Source organism: Protobothrops mucrosquamatus, unplaced genomic scaffold, assembly GCF_001527695.2.
Source record: "Protobothrops mucrosquamatus isolate PMUCROS unplaced genomic scaffold, P.Mucros_1.0 scaffold378, whole genome shotgun sequence".
In the NCBI taxonomy this organism is placed as follows: Eukaryota; Metazoa; Chordata; class Lepidosauria; order Squamata; family Viperidae; genus Protobothrops; species Protobothrops mucrosquamatus.
The window spans coordinates 876117-891012 of NW_015386710.1; the positions used below are offsets into that span (position 1 = coordinate 876117).

General features: G+C 37.3%; 1 protein-coding gene across 1 annotated transcript in view; it reads right to left on the minus strand.

Moving 5' to 3' along the window:
• ATRNL1 (attractin like 1) overlaps nt 1–9963 on the minus strand; it is a 471655-nt gene extending 461692 nt beyond the window's left edge. The window contains exon 1 of the mRNA XM_015815816.1: nt 9445–9963. Within this exon, the coding sequence (XP_015671302.1) occupies nt 9445–9731 (287 nt within the window). The 5' untranslated portion in view covers nt 9732–9963. The remainder of the gene's footprint in view (nt 1–9444) is intronic.
• Nucleotides 9964–14896: the final 4933 nt, after the last annotated feature.

Below are 14896 nucleotides of genomic sequence, written 5' to 3' on the forward strand. Positions count from 1 at the left end.
CTTGGAATAAATTTTATGAGGTAAGTTTAAAAAATAATTCAGAGTAAATCTGTGTAAATCTGATTTGATCAAACCTTTTAATTGAATCAGAAAGTCAAAGGAAATTATTAAATCAGGTGTATTTCTATTGATTATACATATTGATTTAAAATATCAAAAAGGAATCACCTTAATTCACTTTATTAATAGAGATCAAATTTATAGATCAAATTGAAAACAATTGATAGCCTTCTATCAGATAATAAGAATAAACTGCAACTTTGGCAAAGAAGTTACAGTATATAAAGAGTAAATTCATGCATCATTTTCTGGGGAGAGGCAGATGGACTTCATTTTAACACTGCTTACTCTTAGCCTGTTTCTAATAAATCATGAGTGGCTACGTTTTTGCCAATAATATCACATTGTTTTGTTGATTCAATATCCCATTTAAAGAAATGGATATTAAAGAGCTCCGAAAGAATATCTCTGAAATGAGGACATTAAAATGGCAAATTCAGTTAGTTCCAGTGTAAAATGATGTGCATACTTGTAAAACGTTTACATGAATGAGTGAGCAATGGCTAACAAAACAGGATCTCTGGATCAGAATATGTAGTTGAATGGAACATGGTCCCAGTATGTTACTGCTATGAAAAGAGAAACTCGATGAAAGAAAATTGACTCCAATAGCCACTGGGATACTCTCCAGGTTGTGCATGTATTCACCGCTTGACAATGTAACCCACTGTGCAACTGCTATGAACAAAGTAAATCCCATGCTAGGAATCATTAGAGAAGCAATAAAAAAATAAAACTGCCAAAGGCACAGCACAACCACTAACTGCATTATGCTTCTAGAAAAGATGCTGAATAACATTAGGGCTGGACTTCTATAGGGACATTTATGGGACTTTATACTTTAACAAAAAAAAGGAGTCAACCTGACATTGGGAATATGATATAAACACATATCACATGCAGACTGTGGATAAGGAACTGATTTTTCTCCACATCTCAAAATATTTAGAGTTGGAGATAATTAATATGGAAAGTTTAGAAAAAATGAAGAGTACTTGTTTGCGAAACTTGTTTTTTACCACAAAATATAATTGTGCCCATCAACTTGAGGGACACTAAAAACACAATTGAAAACTCAGAGAATAAGATTAATTGTGGCTACTGGACATTCTCAATACCATTTGAGGAGGGATGCAATTGCAATTACGTCTTATGGATCTAACAGCAATAACAATATTGAGAATCATCAACATGCTGATGAACACAGGTTTACATCTCTATCTCTGATGATCCAAGTGATGCTGTGGCTACCCTTTCTCAATGCCTGGAGACTGGAAGGGGACAACAGGCTTCAGCTAACCTCTGGTAAGATGGAGTCACCAAGTATGCAAGGAACCTCAGTTGTTTAGCGTCTTTAGTTCTGGACGTGTTACACTATCCCAGACAGTCCCAGTATGCAACCTGGGGATTCTCTTGGACTTGCAACTCCTTTTCAAAGAGCAGGTATCAGTCATGGATAGGAAAGCCTTTGCACAATTTTGTGTTATGCTTTAGTTGTGCCCTTATATGAGCTGTGAGACCTACACATAATCACTCTTGCCATAGTCATCTCTCAGTTGGATATCTATAATACACTGTACGTGGGGCTGCCCTTGAAGAGTATTTGGAAGCTATAGTGCTGCAGAATGTACTACTTGCACAATTCTGGGGGACCTGGGTGGAACATAAAGCACAATTGTTGTGCAAGCTGCATTGCTTATCAGTTTGCTTTCAGGTCCAGTTCAAAGGGTTGATTCTTATAAAGCCCTATGGCATGGGTCCAGAGTATCTGAGGAGCTGTCTCATCCCAATGGGACTAGCCCACCCACTTGTGCCTGCTACAGACCCCGTTTGCTAAGGAATTCTAGTTAGTAGGGTCAAGGAGAAGAGACTTGTTTGCTGTGGCCCTGATCCTGTAGAACACTCTATCACCAGAGTTGAGTACTGGTCCCCCACGTTTGGCCTTCCAACCAGAACTTGGTTTTGCTGGTTGGCTTGGGTCTCTGAGGGAAGCGCTTATCACTGGAAATGGTTGACAGGTAGGAAGACCTCGTCACTGTGCCACCTGTCTCTTGGTTCTGTTTTTTTTGCACAGCTTTAAATTTTTAATTTGCATAGTTTTAATATTTTAATTGCTTTTATAGCTATCTTTTTATGATCTGTAAGCCACCCAGAGTGGCCTTATCAGGAACATGGGTGGCATATAAATTTAATAAGTAAAATAAATAACAATAGCTATTCCATTTGAATACTGATTAGATGAACAGATTACTTTTAGAATGAGTTCCGATTAGTTTTTTTAACTGTATACCCATCTTCAGTTTATATGTTACCTTTAGCAAAAGATATTTTTAATCGAAACTACAACAATAGCAAATTAAACAGTGAATTAATAAGTCATGTTTTAATGGTTAATTCTTTGGCCAAAGGAGTAAATATCTTGAACTTTATTCATTGCAGGTGCATAATTGTGACAAATCTGAACAATTAAAGGGCCTTTAGCTAGAAAACAAGGAATGATGCATTAAGGCTATGATCTTCTTTACACTTAATGGAAAATAAACTATAACAAACTTTCTTCTTCTTACATATATATGTAGGTGTAGGATTTCAGTGTAATTCAAAACATCTCTTAGATCTTATAACCCAACAAAACCTGTTAAACATCCCTTTAAAACTCTATCTGGTAACTTGAGCAGACAGAATATGCCTCCAAGAGAAAGCATGTGCAATGATTTTGGAGAGTCGATGACTTCTTTGGGAAATTATCTTGCATTTTGCAGTTGTCTATAATACAGCTATTATATTCTATGGTAAGGCTTCCGAGTAGAATCACCAAACCTGATTTAGGATGAAGGGCTGATGTAGGTCATATCCTGGTAGTAGGATATACCAGTGATGGCGAACCTTTTAGAGACCGAGTGCCCAAAAACCTCCACGGCCCACCACAGCAGATTGCCCAGGCGGCCCAGCAGCGTCATGGTGGCCATGCCCTCTGTCTGCGTCCCGCAGCATCATCTGTATGCGATGGGGCATGAGGGCGGAGTCTTGTCCCTGCTGCCCGGCTGCCATGTCCTTGGCTGCGCTGCTCCACACAGGCTGTGCCCGGGGTGACTCTCCTCTGGGGGGGCTGCTGGTGAGGAGAGGGCCACAGCGGTGGCGGAGCTGGGGTGATGGCATGCGTGCCCACAGAGAGGACTCTGAGTGCCGCCTCTGGCACCCGTGCCATAGGTTCGCCACCACTGCCTATATGTAAGAATGTCATTTATTCTTAAGGAAACGACTACTCTGATTCATCGAAAGTTTATTATTAAAATTTTTGAGATATAAATATGTATTTGTTTTCCGAGTAACCTCATAGGAAACGTACATGAGAGTATTTAGGTGACCCTTATCTAAACGTCCGTATTGATTAACTTATCTCTTTTGTTTCTTTGGTCAAAGATTGGATCTAAAAAAAAGGGAAAGGACCTAAAATGTACAGCCAAGGGAAAGCCAAATAAGTCTTCCACCTAGACTGGCCGATTCTTGAGCAAATCATGAATGATTTTGGCTTTACTTCAGGCGGATTTAGCATGACAAAGGAGCAGTTTCTGAGAATGGAAGAGAGTGCAACCCACTCCTGCAGTTCCAAGAATTATCATGACTGTCAGAAGGCAGAACAGCATGTGCCTTTCTATCTTTCTTTCTTTCTTTATAACCACATACTGCTTTGCCAAAGCCAAAGTTGCCTTTATAACTTCAATTTGAACATAAATTGTTTTAAAGAATATTTGTATTTGGGAGTCTGTTTATAAATGTGAGAAAATGTGGATGAAAGAAGAGATGGGATGCTTAAACAGAAAACTATTTCATTGTGTAAGTGGGACAAAAATGTACAGGTAGCTCTTGACTTACGATCACAATTGAGCTCAAAACTTCTGTTGTTAAGTGAAACATTTGCTAAGGGATATTTGTTTGCCCCATTTTGCAATCTTTCTTGCCACACTTGCCACTCTGCAGTTGTTAAGTTAGTAACACGGTTGTTAAGTGAATCTGGCTTCCCCATTGACTTTGCTTGTCAGAAGGTTGCAAAAGGTGATCACGCGACCCCAGAACACTACAATAGTCATAAATATGAATCAGTTGCCAAGCTTCTGAATTTTGATCACATGACCATGAGGACATGGCAACAGTCGTAAGTGTGAAAAACCTTTTACAGTACCATTGTAACTTCAATTGGTCACTAAACGAACTGTTGTAATTTGAGTACTACCTGTATAAGGAAAAAGCATGAGGGTAGTATGAAGGGAGAAGTGAGTAGAATGCTTGTAGCCCCCCCAAACCACAGTTAGATCTAATCCATCTCTTTGAATCTTCTTTGTTGCCAAGTTAAGAATAATGCCTGTTTGGTATCATCAGTAGACTTTCAACCCCAAGCTGGTCAAGTGAGTCCACTGAGGTTCTGTCATGTTGCCTGAATACCGTACAAACCTAGATGGGGAAGAACTATTTCCATTTCAATTTTACCAAGACCATGCTGCTAAGAGTCTTCAAGCCATCTGTTTCTGTGGATAGTGCATTTTGCTTTGGATAGGGTAGCATATCCCCACTGAAGAGTGGTTTATAATCTAGGGATCTTCATAGATAATGTGACCTGCCACTAGAGTTTTTTCAACTGGAGGCTAATAGTCTTAATGTTGTAATTATATGGAAGCCCATTCAAATTACATTTATCTGTGGGATACCAAAAGAAATGTCTTCCTTCCATCCTGTAATGACTCCCATTAATCCAGGGTCAAACCATTATATCAAGAGCAGTCAAAAGTAAACATTCTCTGCCAACATTTCTCTTCTGTGAAACTGTTTACCCTTATAAATAAGAACAACATCCTGCATTTAGAAAACTATTGAAAATTTGGATATTCAACCAAGGAGGTTTTTAGGGAAGAAGTTGGCATCTTCGATATATATGATGTTACCTATTGTGACTTTAAAATTTGATTGATTTATGGTTATGTAATATTGATATATGTTATATACATTGTATTTTCATTCATCTCTCATAGAGTCACCTAACTAAAGCAGCCTCATATTTGTAATAAATACATACAGCTTCACATACTTTAATAACATAGCAAACACCTTTGCATGCATGATTATTTGCTTTTTAATCTAGAAAAATCTGGCCAAGAAAACCTTTACAAAATTGGCCCATTTCCTTTACAAAAAAAAGATAAATAGCTTTTGTTATTGGATAGCTTAAAAATATAATTAATACTTTCTTCATTGAAAGTTTGCCAATTTGAAAACAAAGATATTTTATGTGCATTTTTTGAAACAAAAGCACTACCTCATAGATTTGGTCTGCTTAATAAAGGGATAAATGTGACAATTATCAGATTGCCCTCAAAGGCATTGTTTTTTAACTTATTTTAGCATCCACGATGTACCACTCTATGCCATTGGTACATTTTCTGCACTCAAGAATATATAGAAAGAATATTCAAGTAAAAAACAATCCTCTTTCATTCTATATAGCTTTTTTAAATGCTGTAAATACAGGTAGTTCTCAACTTATGACCACAATTGAGCGCAACATTTCTATTGCTAAGTGAGACATTTGTTAGCTGAGTTTTGCCCCATTTTAAGACCTTTCTTGCCACAGTTAAGTGAATCATGCAGTTGCTAAGATAGTAACACAGTTGTTAAGTGAATCTGGCTTCCCCATTGACTCTGCTTGTCAGAAGGTGATCACATGACCCCGGGACAATGCAAGTCATAAGTATGAGTCAGTTGCCAAGCATCTGAATTTTGATCACGTGACCATAAGGATGCTGCAACAGTTGTAAGTGTGGAAAACGGTCATAAGTTGCTTTTTTCAATGCCATTGTAACTTTGAATGGTCACTAAATGAAGTTGAGGACTACCTGTAATATTGAACTTGAAATGTTAAGTGTTTTGCCAAAATTTTTGCATCTTTACTAATATTTTGAATACTCTATCCTGGCAAAGTAGTTGAGAGTAGAGACCCACATGGCAGTCTAAGAAGCAAATTTGAAATAATAATAATAATAATAATAATAATAATAATAATAATAATAATAATAATAATAATAATAATAATAATAATAATAGTAAGTAGTAGTAGTAGTAGTAGTAGTAGTAGTAGTAGTAGTAGTAGTAGTAGTAGTAAATGGTTGATCAGGACTAAATTTCCACATCCTTTGGACATTGAAGAGTCATTTTATAAAGGAGATAAGTGATATAAAAAATTAATGAATAAAATAATGCACTGGCAAAAAAGAGATATGTTTTCTAAGTCCAACTTGACTGGAGTCAAAAACCTTCATAATATTCACCAGAACTTGAAGATTTATATTTATTTTTAATATTAGTCTCATAAGTTTGTTTCAAAATTTAGGTTTTCCCTTTTCCTCACTCCAAACCAAAATTTCATGATGATTTCTTCATTAAGTTTTGACACAGTTATCTTTGACATTTCAAGGTAAAAGGGAATGGTTAAAAAGTAGCATGTTAATAAACAATGAAATTAAATATTAAAAGCAGATAGAAAACTCATAATACTTTGAACCTGAATTGCTTCTTTTTTATCACGTAACATTCTCCCTCTCAGAGCATCTTTCAAAGAATAATTTATATTTATTAACAAATTCCCTATAGAGGAAATAACACATTTCCAATGAATCAGTCAATTAACTTTGACACATGCTTATCAAGATTGATCAATCATGGCTGATAAGTCTTGGTAAGCTATTTTTCAACTAAAAAAACCCCCTGACACACCCAATTGCCCAGACTGATTATCAATATTGAGTATCAATACCAGTAGTGTTTGCCAATATCAATCACTCACTTCACAATGATCTAAGCTAATTACATACCACTTTATATCTGAGAATGGAAAATATGAAATTCTCATATTGAATCCATAGAATTCATAGAATCCAAGCCTTAAATTAAATGATTTGAAATGCTATTAAACTGTATATACTATCCATCAAAATGAAAGGTTCACAATATTTATATTTTCAAAAATAAAAATAGGCATTTTAAAATCCACTTTAAAATACCAATGTTTGGGTATGGTATGTTTAAGGCATTTACAACAAAACATTTTCCCAATTAGACCATTTTGCTTATTCTATATCCATAGCATAGTTTAAATGTTCTAAATCGCAGTATCCTGTATTCCATCCTCAAGAAGGATCTTTGCAGTCTGATAACCTTGTTAAGCTGTACAAGCTAGGAGATAAACCTTTGTAACAGTAGCAAAAGTAATCTTCACAAACTGGTCTATTCACCCTAACTCATTCCTTCCACAAAATCTGTCTGTGAATTGCATGCTTTCATACTACAGTTAAGCTAAGTTATTTATCATTCTTAGAGAAATTATGCATGCACGTTAAATCAACTGTTCAGCATGCAGTCACTTTAGTACAGTATATATTAACCTTCTTGATATTCAAGCAATGTTTTCAAGTTGCCCCTGAAATTTGTTCTTCTCTTATCAATCTTAAATTCCTTAAGTTAATTTCATAGCAGTTTGAAGTGACTTAATAAAGCATGGCTTTTTTCCATCTGATAATATTGAAGTCACCTGTTACTCATGTTTAGCAAAATATTGTGGTTGATTGGTAAATGGATACAGACATGATTTAGTCTATATTCAAGATGTCATATATAATATTTATTTGCCACTTAAAATGAGTTTTGTTCTGAGAATAAAGACATTCTATAACCATTATGTGATTTTGCTGAATGAACATTCATCTCAATAGTGTTTTTTTCCTTTTGTTGTTGCAAAGTGTTTCTAAATCTATTGTTCAATTGGTTATTTTTTTTCTTTTGCCAATGCCCTAAATTTCTTATTTGAAACACTTTTGCTATTTCACAAAAACATTGAACATGGTCAGATTATCCTAATGCTTTGATAGGAGGAAATCTTGATTGTTATCTACAAGTAACCTTGATCTAATATTCACACTGACAGTTTCAATATTGTATGTGGCAAATATAGGAAATAATCAAGAAAATACCATCAAGAGGTGTAGATAACTGCATTAAATATGTTCAAGGATATTTTCATTATCTTCTAAGTTGTACTACCAGAAATAAAAAAATATACATCTAACATTCATATATAAGATAATTTTTTTCAGGAATCATATTAGAATCAGCAGTTGGATGTTCTGAGTGCTACTGAAGATTTATCTTAAAAAGTTAAAAACATACATTTGTTTTAATTCTCATATAGATATTAATGCTAAAATTCTGGTTTTCCTCAGGGGGAAAAATCAGGAAAGCAGATTTTCACTATTTGTTAGATGTGGCTTCTATTTATCACATGGGTGTCACATTCTATTAAGGTTTAGGCCTCTGTTCGGTGTCCAATAATAAGTATGCTTCTTTTTACAAATCACTAAACAAGGAAGCATGGAGCAATAAACTAACTTGCATAATGTTAAACCTCAAGCCATAAGGACTGGGGACAATTTACATTTTCAAGCTTTATTTGGTTACTTTATTCCTAAACTAATATCCAACTTGATGTCTCTAAATATTTTGAACTGGCTATCACTGCTAGCCAGTGTGTCAAGGAGAAATCATTTACTACAAATGGAGAAGACAGTCACAGGATCTCAATATTTGATGTCAGTCCTCCTTTGCTAAACCTTTGGCTCAGACATTGTTTTAAGAGACAGATTTCTCAGATTGCTGATTACACCAATCACTGTTTAGAAAATCCATTACATAATAAACAAAACCATTGATTTTATGGGACATTTCTGATTTAATAGTCTGCACCTTTGTCTGAGAGTTATTTAATGTTTAAAAACAATTTTTAAATTTTACTGAAAGTTTTAAAACAAGGAAGGTTAATTGATCATAATACACAGTAAGAAGGAAAAAAGAAAAAGAAATAAAAGAGAAAGTTAAAGTGCAAAAAGAAAAGTAGAAAAACAGAAAAGAAAGATATGAAGTGGCTTCCAATCTTTTCAGCAATTAGAAAAGTACAATACTAGATTTATCTCTTTCTCTAAGTTACATCATGACTGTTTCTATAATCTACCCTATGTACTTCATCAAACCAATATATCACAGGTTGATTTTTTTCCATTCTACGCAAAAAGTTCATGAAGGGTTTCCAGTCAGCAATAAGCATAAATAGTCTAAAATGTTATTTAATATTTGAAAAGCACTATTCTAAAAAAATACACTAACTTCTTTTGTTAACTTAGAATAGTAGATGACCTCATGAGATTACAGGAACAACCACCAATATTCTATTATATTCTTAAAATCTGCAATGTGATCTGGGCAGTCCTGGGCTCATATTTTCTGTTTTGTTATCAACTAGCTCTAGAAAGAGTATCATAAAAAGGATCGCATAGAAACACTTACTTGAACCTGCCTTGGCAATGCTGGCACTGATCTCCCACCCAGCCCTGATCACAGAGGCAACTGGAATTGACACATCGGCCAGAAAAGCACGAGGTTCTTTCACAAGTCTTGGACTGGGAAACTTGGGCATACAGCACCAGGTAGAGAATTCCATAAAAGAGCAGCCAGTTGTTTATATCCATGAAGGTAGCAAAGCAGCAGGAGGAACAAGAAAAAGGTCTCCAGGCTCCCAGGATTACAGGAGGGCCTTCTATTCTGCGCAGGACTTTTCCCAACAGATCCAGCATCTTTGCCCACAAAGCACATCCGCAACCGGCCTGGCCTGATGAACCGCGATGGGGAACAGGAAGGCTGATTAATCCAGTTGCTCGGACAGATTTAAGTAGGAGGAAAGCCGCCCCACGCACATCACTCAAATCAGAAAAGAGGCGCTTTTAAATAGGTTGAAGAAACAGGACGCCGGGAAGGGGCTGGAGACTCCTGAAGATAGTTAAATAGGAAACCGAAAAGCTTCCTCCCCAACACTTCTCACAACACCCCTGCGGGGTTCTTCAGGTTCAACGGGGGCGACCAGCTTCCCGCCTCCTCTTCCTCGTCGTCCTTAGGGCTCATTGCCCCCACTTTCCATCAGCAGAGGCTTCTCTCCTGCCCTCGCCGCTTCTGCTCACGACATGCCCCCTTTTCCCGTCGCCGGTTCTCCCCGCGCCCGCAAAACCCCCTCCGCCTCCTGTAGTTCGACTCTTGGCAGCGGCAGCAGGAGCAGCCCCAGCCACGGGAGAGGCAAGGAGGGCAGCGGAGGGGATGCTCGCTTTCAAGGCAGGAGGGCGCCGGGCGAGACCAGCGTGAAAATTTCCTCGGCGTTCTCTCCCAGCATCCCAGAGCAGCGGGCCGGAGGCGGGAAGGGAGCGGCGGCTCCGGGTTTTTTATCCCGCCGTGCAAGCGGGGGTAGGAAGGGCGGGCGAGAGTTAAAAGCCTCCGTCTGTCCCAGCTGACACTTTGAAAGCAGCCATTTTTAAAAGGCGAATTGTAAGCTGCTTTCTGAGGCTGGCCGGGGCCGAATCCCTCCTCTTCCTCCTTCTCCCGCTCCGCCGGTCTTGATTAGATCCGTCCCTTTCTTTTGGACTTGCCAGGCAGGCCCCGCCTCGGCCGGGGAGAAGAACGGCGGCAACGGCTCCCCTCTCTGGAGGAAGCCCCGCAGGCAGGAAAAGATTCCGCTTCAGGATCCTGGTTGCTGGAGCAACTGCCCCGGAAAGGATGGGGAGGCACGGAGGGTCCCTTCCATTTCTGAGCCCAGCCGAAAGTGAAAGGAGCGTGCTTCCTTCCCGGCCCCGCAAAGTTCCTGCCCGGGTCTCTGGCCGGCCTCAAGATCGACAGGAAAGTCTCCCCTCCGTCTTTGGAACGGCAACGCCGCCGCTGGCTGCTGCTTCAGCCTCTCCGCCAGCTTTGCAGGGCAGCTCTAGAAAGAAACTACTACACAAAGAAGAGCTGAGCATGTGCAGCAGCCGAGGAGCCCCCCCTTAAAGGCGCAGCGCCCGTCTCCATTGCATCACTTGGAGCGTGACCCGCGCGGAGGAGAAGCGCTGGATCTGCCGGGGAAGGAGGCGAGCGAGCACGCGCAGCGGCGGCCGAGGTTTGTTCCCTTTTCCGCAGGAGACGATGCGAGTTCCTGAACTTTTATGTGCAAAACTCAAACAAACAAACAAACCAAGCCGAGACTGGAAGCCATTTCCAGACGTGCTTTGTACACGCCGTGGCTCATTGCGGCAAAATTTCCAACAGAAGGACAGCTATCAGCAATCAACATTGTTCCGACGGCCTGTGTTTTTTCTATAGCTACCACTTTTTTGCTCTAGTCATGCCTCCGTTGAACTTTATAGTACAGGCGGTCCTCGACTTACAACCCATTTCTTTAGTAATAGTTCAAAGTTACAACAGTACTGAGAAGAGTGGCTTAAAACCCGTTCTTCACACTTAACTACTACCATTGTGACATCTCCATGGTCATGTGACCAAAATTCTGCTGTTGGGCAACTGTCATGTATTTGTGATCACCTTTTACAACCTTCTGACCAGCAAGGTCAATAGAAAAGCCAGATTACCTTTACAACCATGTTACCGTAACTAACTTCACAACTGCAGTGATTCACTTAACTGGCAAGACAGGTGATAAAATGGGGCAAAACTCACTTAATAACGGCAATGGAAATTTTGGGCTCATTTGTGTTCATAAGCCAAGAGCTACCTGTATAAGTATTTACAACGAGTGGAGCTTACTGTTGCCATTATGCCACCCCCATTTTTTTGCTTTTTGTGCTTCAGTTTTGTATTATTTCTAATGAAGATGCTGAACAAAAAATGATCCACCTTAATTCTGTTTCTACTCCATTATGCCAGAAGCATAATTTTTCTGCAAAGCTTTCTGAGCTAAGCATTCTGTTTGTTAGTGGCAATGGTAGTAGTAGATAGTGTATATAGAACTTTTGTGATTATTTGACAGTGATTTGAAACATGTTAAGATTGGCTCCATGAGCATAAGCGTATTCAGAATTTGCTTCTTAAAATCAGTTTTCCATCTTTTCCAAGATTTTTATTTCATTTCATTTTCTTATACTGGTCAGAGCATAAAATAAGATACAGAAATTGCTGAATAGTGGGGGGGAAAGTTATGCTGAACCCCTAGTGGCAGCATTTCGTTTCTAATGAAACAGCTGATGGCCTTCCATAGATTTTTTTTTTCCTGTTAATGTTATGCTGCAGTGGCCATTTCACACTGAGTTGGTTTTTTTTTTACAAGTATGGCTATATAATGTAGAGATGGATTTTAAATGAACCTGCAAATGGAAAACTTCTGCTTCTCTCTCTGAGATCTAAAATAGAATATCAACTTGATAGAAAAGGGCCTAAAATTGAGATAAAAAGTGATGCTTATGATGTAGAATCTCTATCAGAATTATGCAGCAATCCTTTGCCAGGGAATAAGCTTTACAGAATATATTGTACACTCTATTTCCCCAATATCAACTTAAAGTAGTATGAAACCCTCATTATGTCAGCATATAACAATGGTATCATAAAATTGGATATCCACATTACAAATTCCTTTCATGTTTCTGTTGCAGCTATCTGCCAAATAGTTGTTCAGGTTTTTATGTCTCATAAGCATTCCAACTATATATTTTTTCGGCTTTGCTGCAGAATCCCCTTCAACACAACACAAGAGCATTCTGAAACAAACCATCCAACACTTGAGGCAGTAATGCATAAATGAAAGAGAATCTGACATTATTAAGCAATTCTGCAAGTTCCTCTTGGCTTCCCTGAACTGCTTTCTCTATCATCTTCTCAGACTCCATCTGGAATATCTTGTAAGTTAAAAATAATGTGAAGAAACGCATTGGAAGATAGCTCTTAATCAAAACTATGTGTCTCCAAAAATCTTAAATGAGAGGCACCAAACAGATTCCAATTTGATCGGAGCAGAGGGAAAAAGCACCTCACAAGAGTAAAAGCAACCATGTCGTTATTATTCAGCTAGTTAGTTGCTTAAAACTGAAATTAAACAGCTGCTGAAATTGAGTAGATACCTTTCTCCTTTTTGGCATATTAGAATACAGTTTCTGAACAGATGTTCTCTTGTTTTAGGTTTTATAATCTTCAGTATCTAATTGAAGTAGGCTTCAAAGAGTCAAAGCTTCAATTTTATCTTTTGATGACGAATCTTCCAGTATAATGTACAAAGTAATGGGAAATATTCCCAGTCACATACCAATTCCTCATTCATATTTGAATGAGGTGAATTCATATTTCTTTGGTAAAGTGACCTTTCTATTCAACGTGGCAAGGCCACAATCTGGAAGAATAGCCCCAAAGATCTTGTAAAGAAATGATATCAGAGTAGAATGAAAGGTTTCAACTCCAATAGAAATGCTTACAAATTTAGGCAACTACCTGAACAAAATCCATATTCGATGATACATGTATTGTTCAGTTCTCAGCAATTAGAAATGTTAGGAAATTATGTTTTTCTTTCAATAATAATAGCAGCCTTCTAGAGACAAAAAGTTACACGAGAAATATAAGCAGTAAGCATTTTGACCAAGCTCATGTCCGTCATCTGTATTTAGTCTACTCAGAATTCCTAGCTAGTGTAGACTATGACCACCCTGGCTGGAAATGTTAGGGGTGCATTGCTACAGTACCTCAGATTAGATATGTCTGTTTTAAGAAAACCAAACTACAACCAAAGTTGTAGTTCAAAAAGAGCATCTGGGATTTATTTTTTCTGCATGATTTCTACCAACCTATGATCAATTAAGTGTTTCCTTATATTATACTTAAGCATCACTTGATATTCTGTGAAAGCCCAAAAAATAAAAAAATAAAAAACATTGGATATAAACAAAGATTTGTTTTATTTATTTTGCTATGCAAAGTGTTATAGCATTGCCCATAAAGGAGCTTCTGTTATTTATTCATTCTGAATTATTGCTTTTACTAGGTTACACCCATACAATAAGTGAACAGAGTTGTAGTTGTAATTAAATTTAAACAGCAAGAGTATTTATATTTTCTTTTTATTATTGTACTTCCTTTCTTATTGTATTTTCCTTGGTATGTATACTTATATACACTGTGAGACTGAAATATATGCACATAAATTAGGCAAACAAAGAAGGATTATGCTTCTTTTACTGCTGAATGTCACATAGCATCATTTAGAGATGTTAAAATTCTAGATAGTGTGGGATTTGTAAATGCCTTTGCTAGTTATGCTAATTAAATGATGAACTTCCTTAGTTAGAAATTTAAGGAAGAATCTGAGTAAAAGCAACACAATATGGTATTTCGTATTCTGAATATTTTTATGCCAATATACAGTATTAAACATGACAATTACTTGTGATTAACAGATTTCATATAGAAGCCAAAATAGCTTTTCTTCAGAATAAAAGTTCACAGTGAGAGATTTATGTAGGATTTGAGAATGTGTTCTACATAAAGAAAAAAAAATCAAACCTATAGAATGCTATGTTTACAGATCAGTTTTCAGAAGCATAAAAGAATAAAATGTTATCTCCAGAAAGATTTGTGATATAGGATTGTGATATATTGATCAAAAAGTCTTGTTTTAAAGTCGAGAAAAACGTGAAATATTTGGAGGTTATGTTGACAAATACAAATACAAAACTGTTTCACGCTAATTATGTGCCTCTCTGGAATGATATTAAAAAGGATTTAGAAAGATGGGATAAATTTCGTTTATCACTACTGTGTAGAATTTTGGTAATTAAGATGAATGTTTTACCAAAGATGATCTTTTTGTTTCAGACATTACCAATATTTGCAACTGATATTCTATTTAAACAATGGCAAAAGGATATTTCCAACTTTATATAGCAAGGGAAGAAACCAAGAATTAGATATAAGTTACAACAAGATGCTAAGGAAAGAG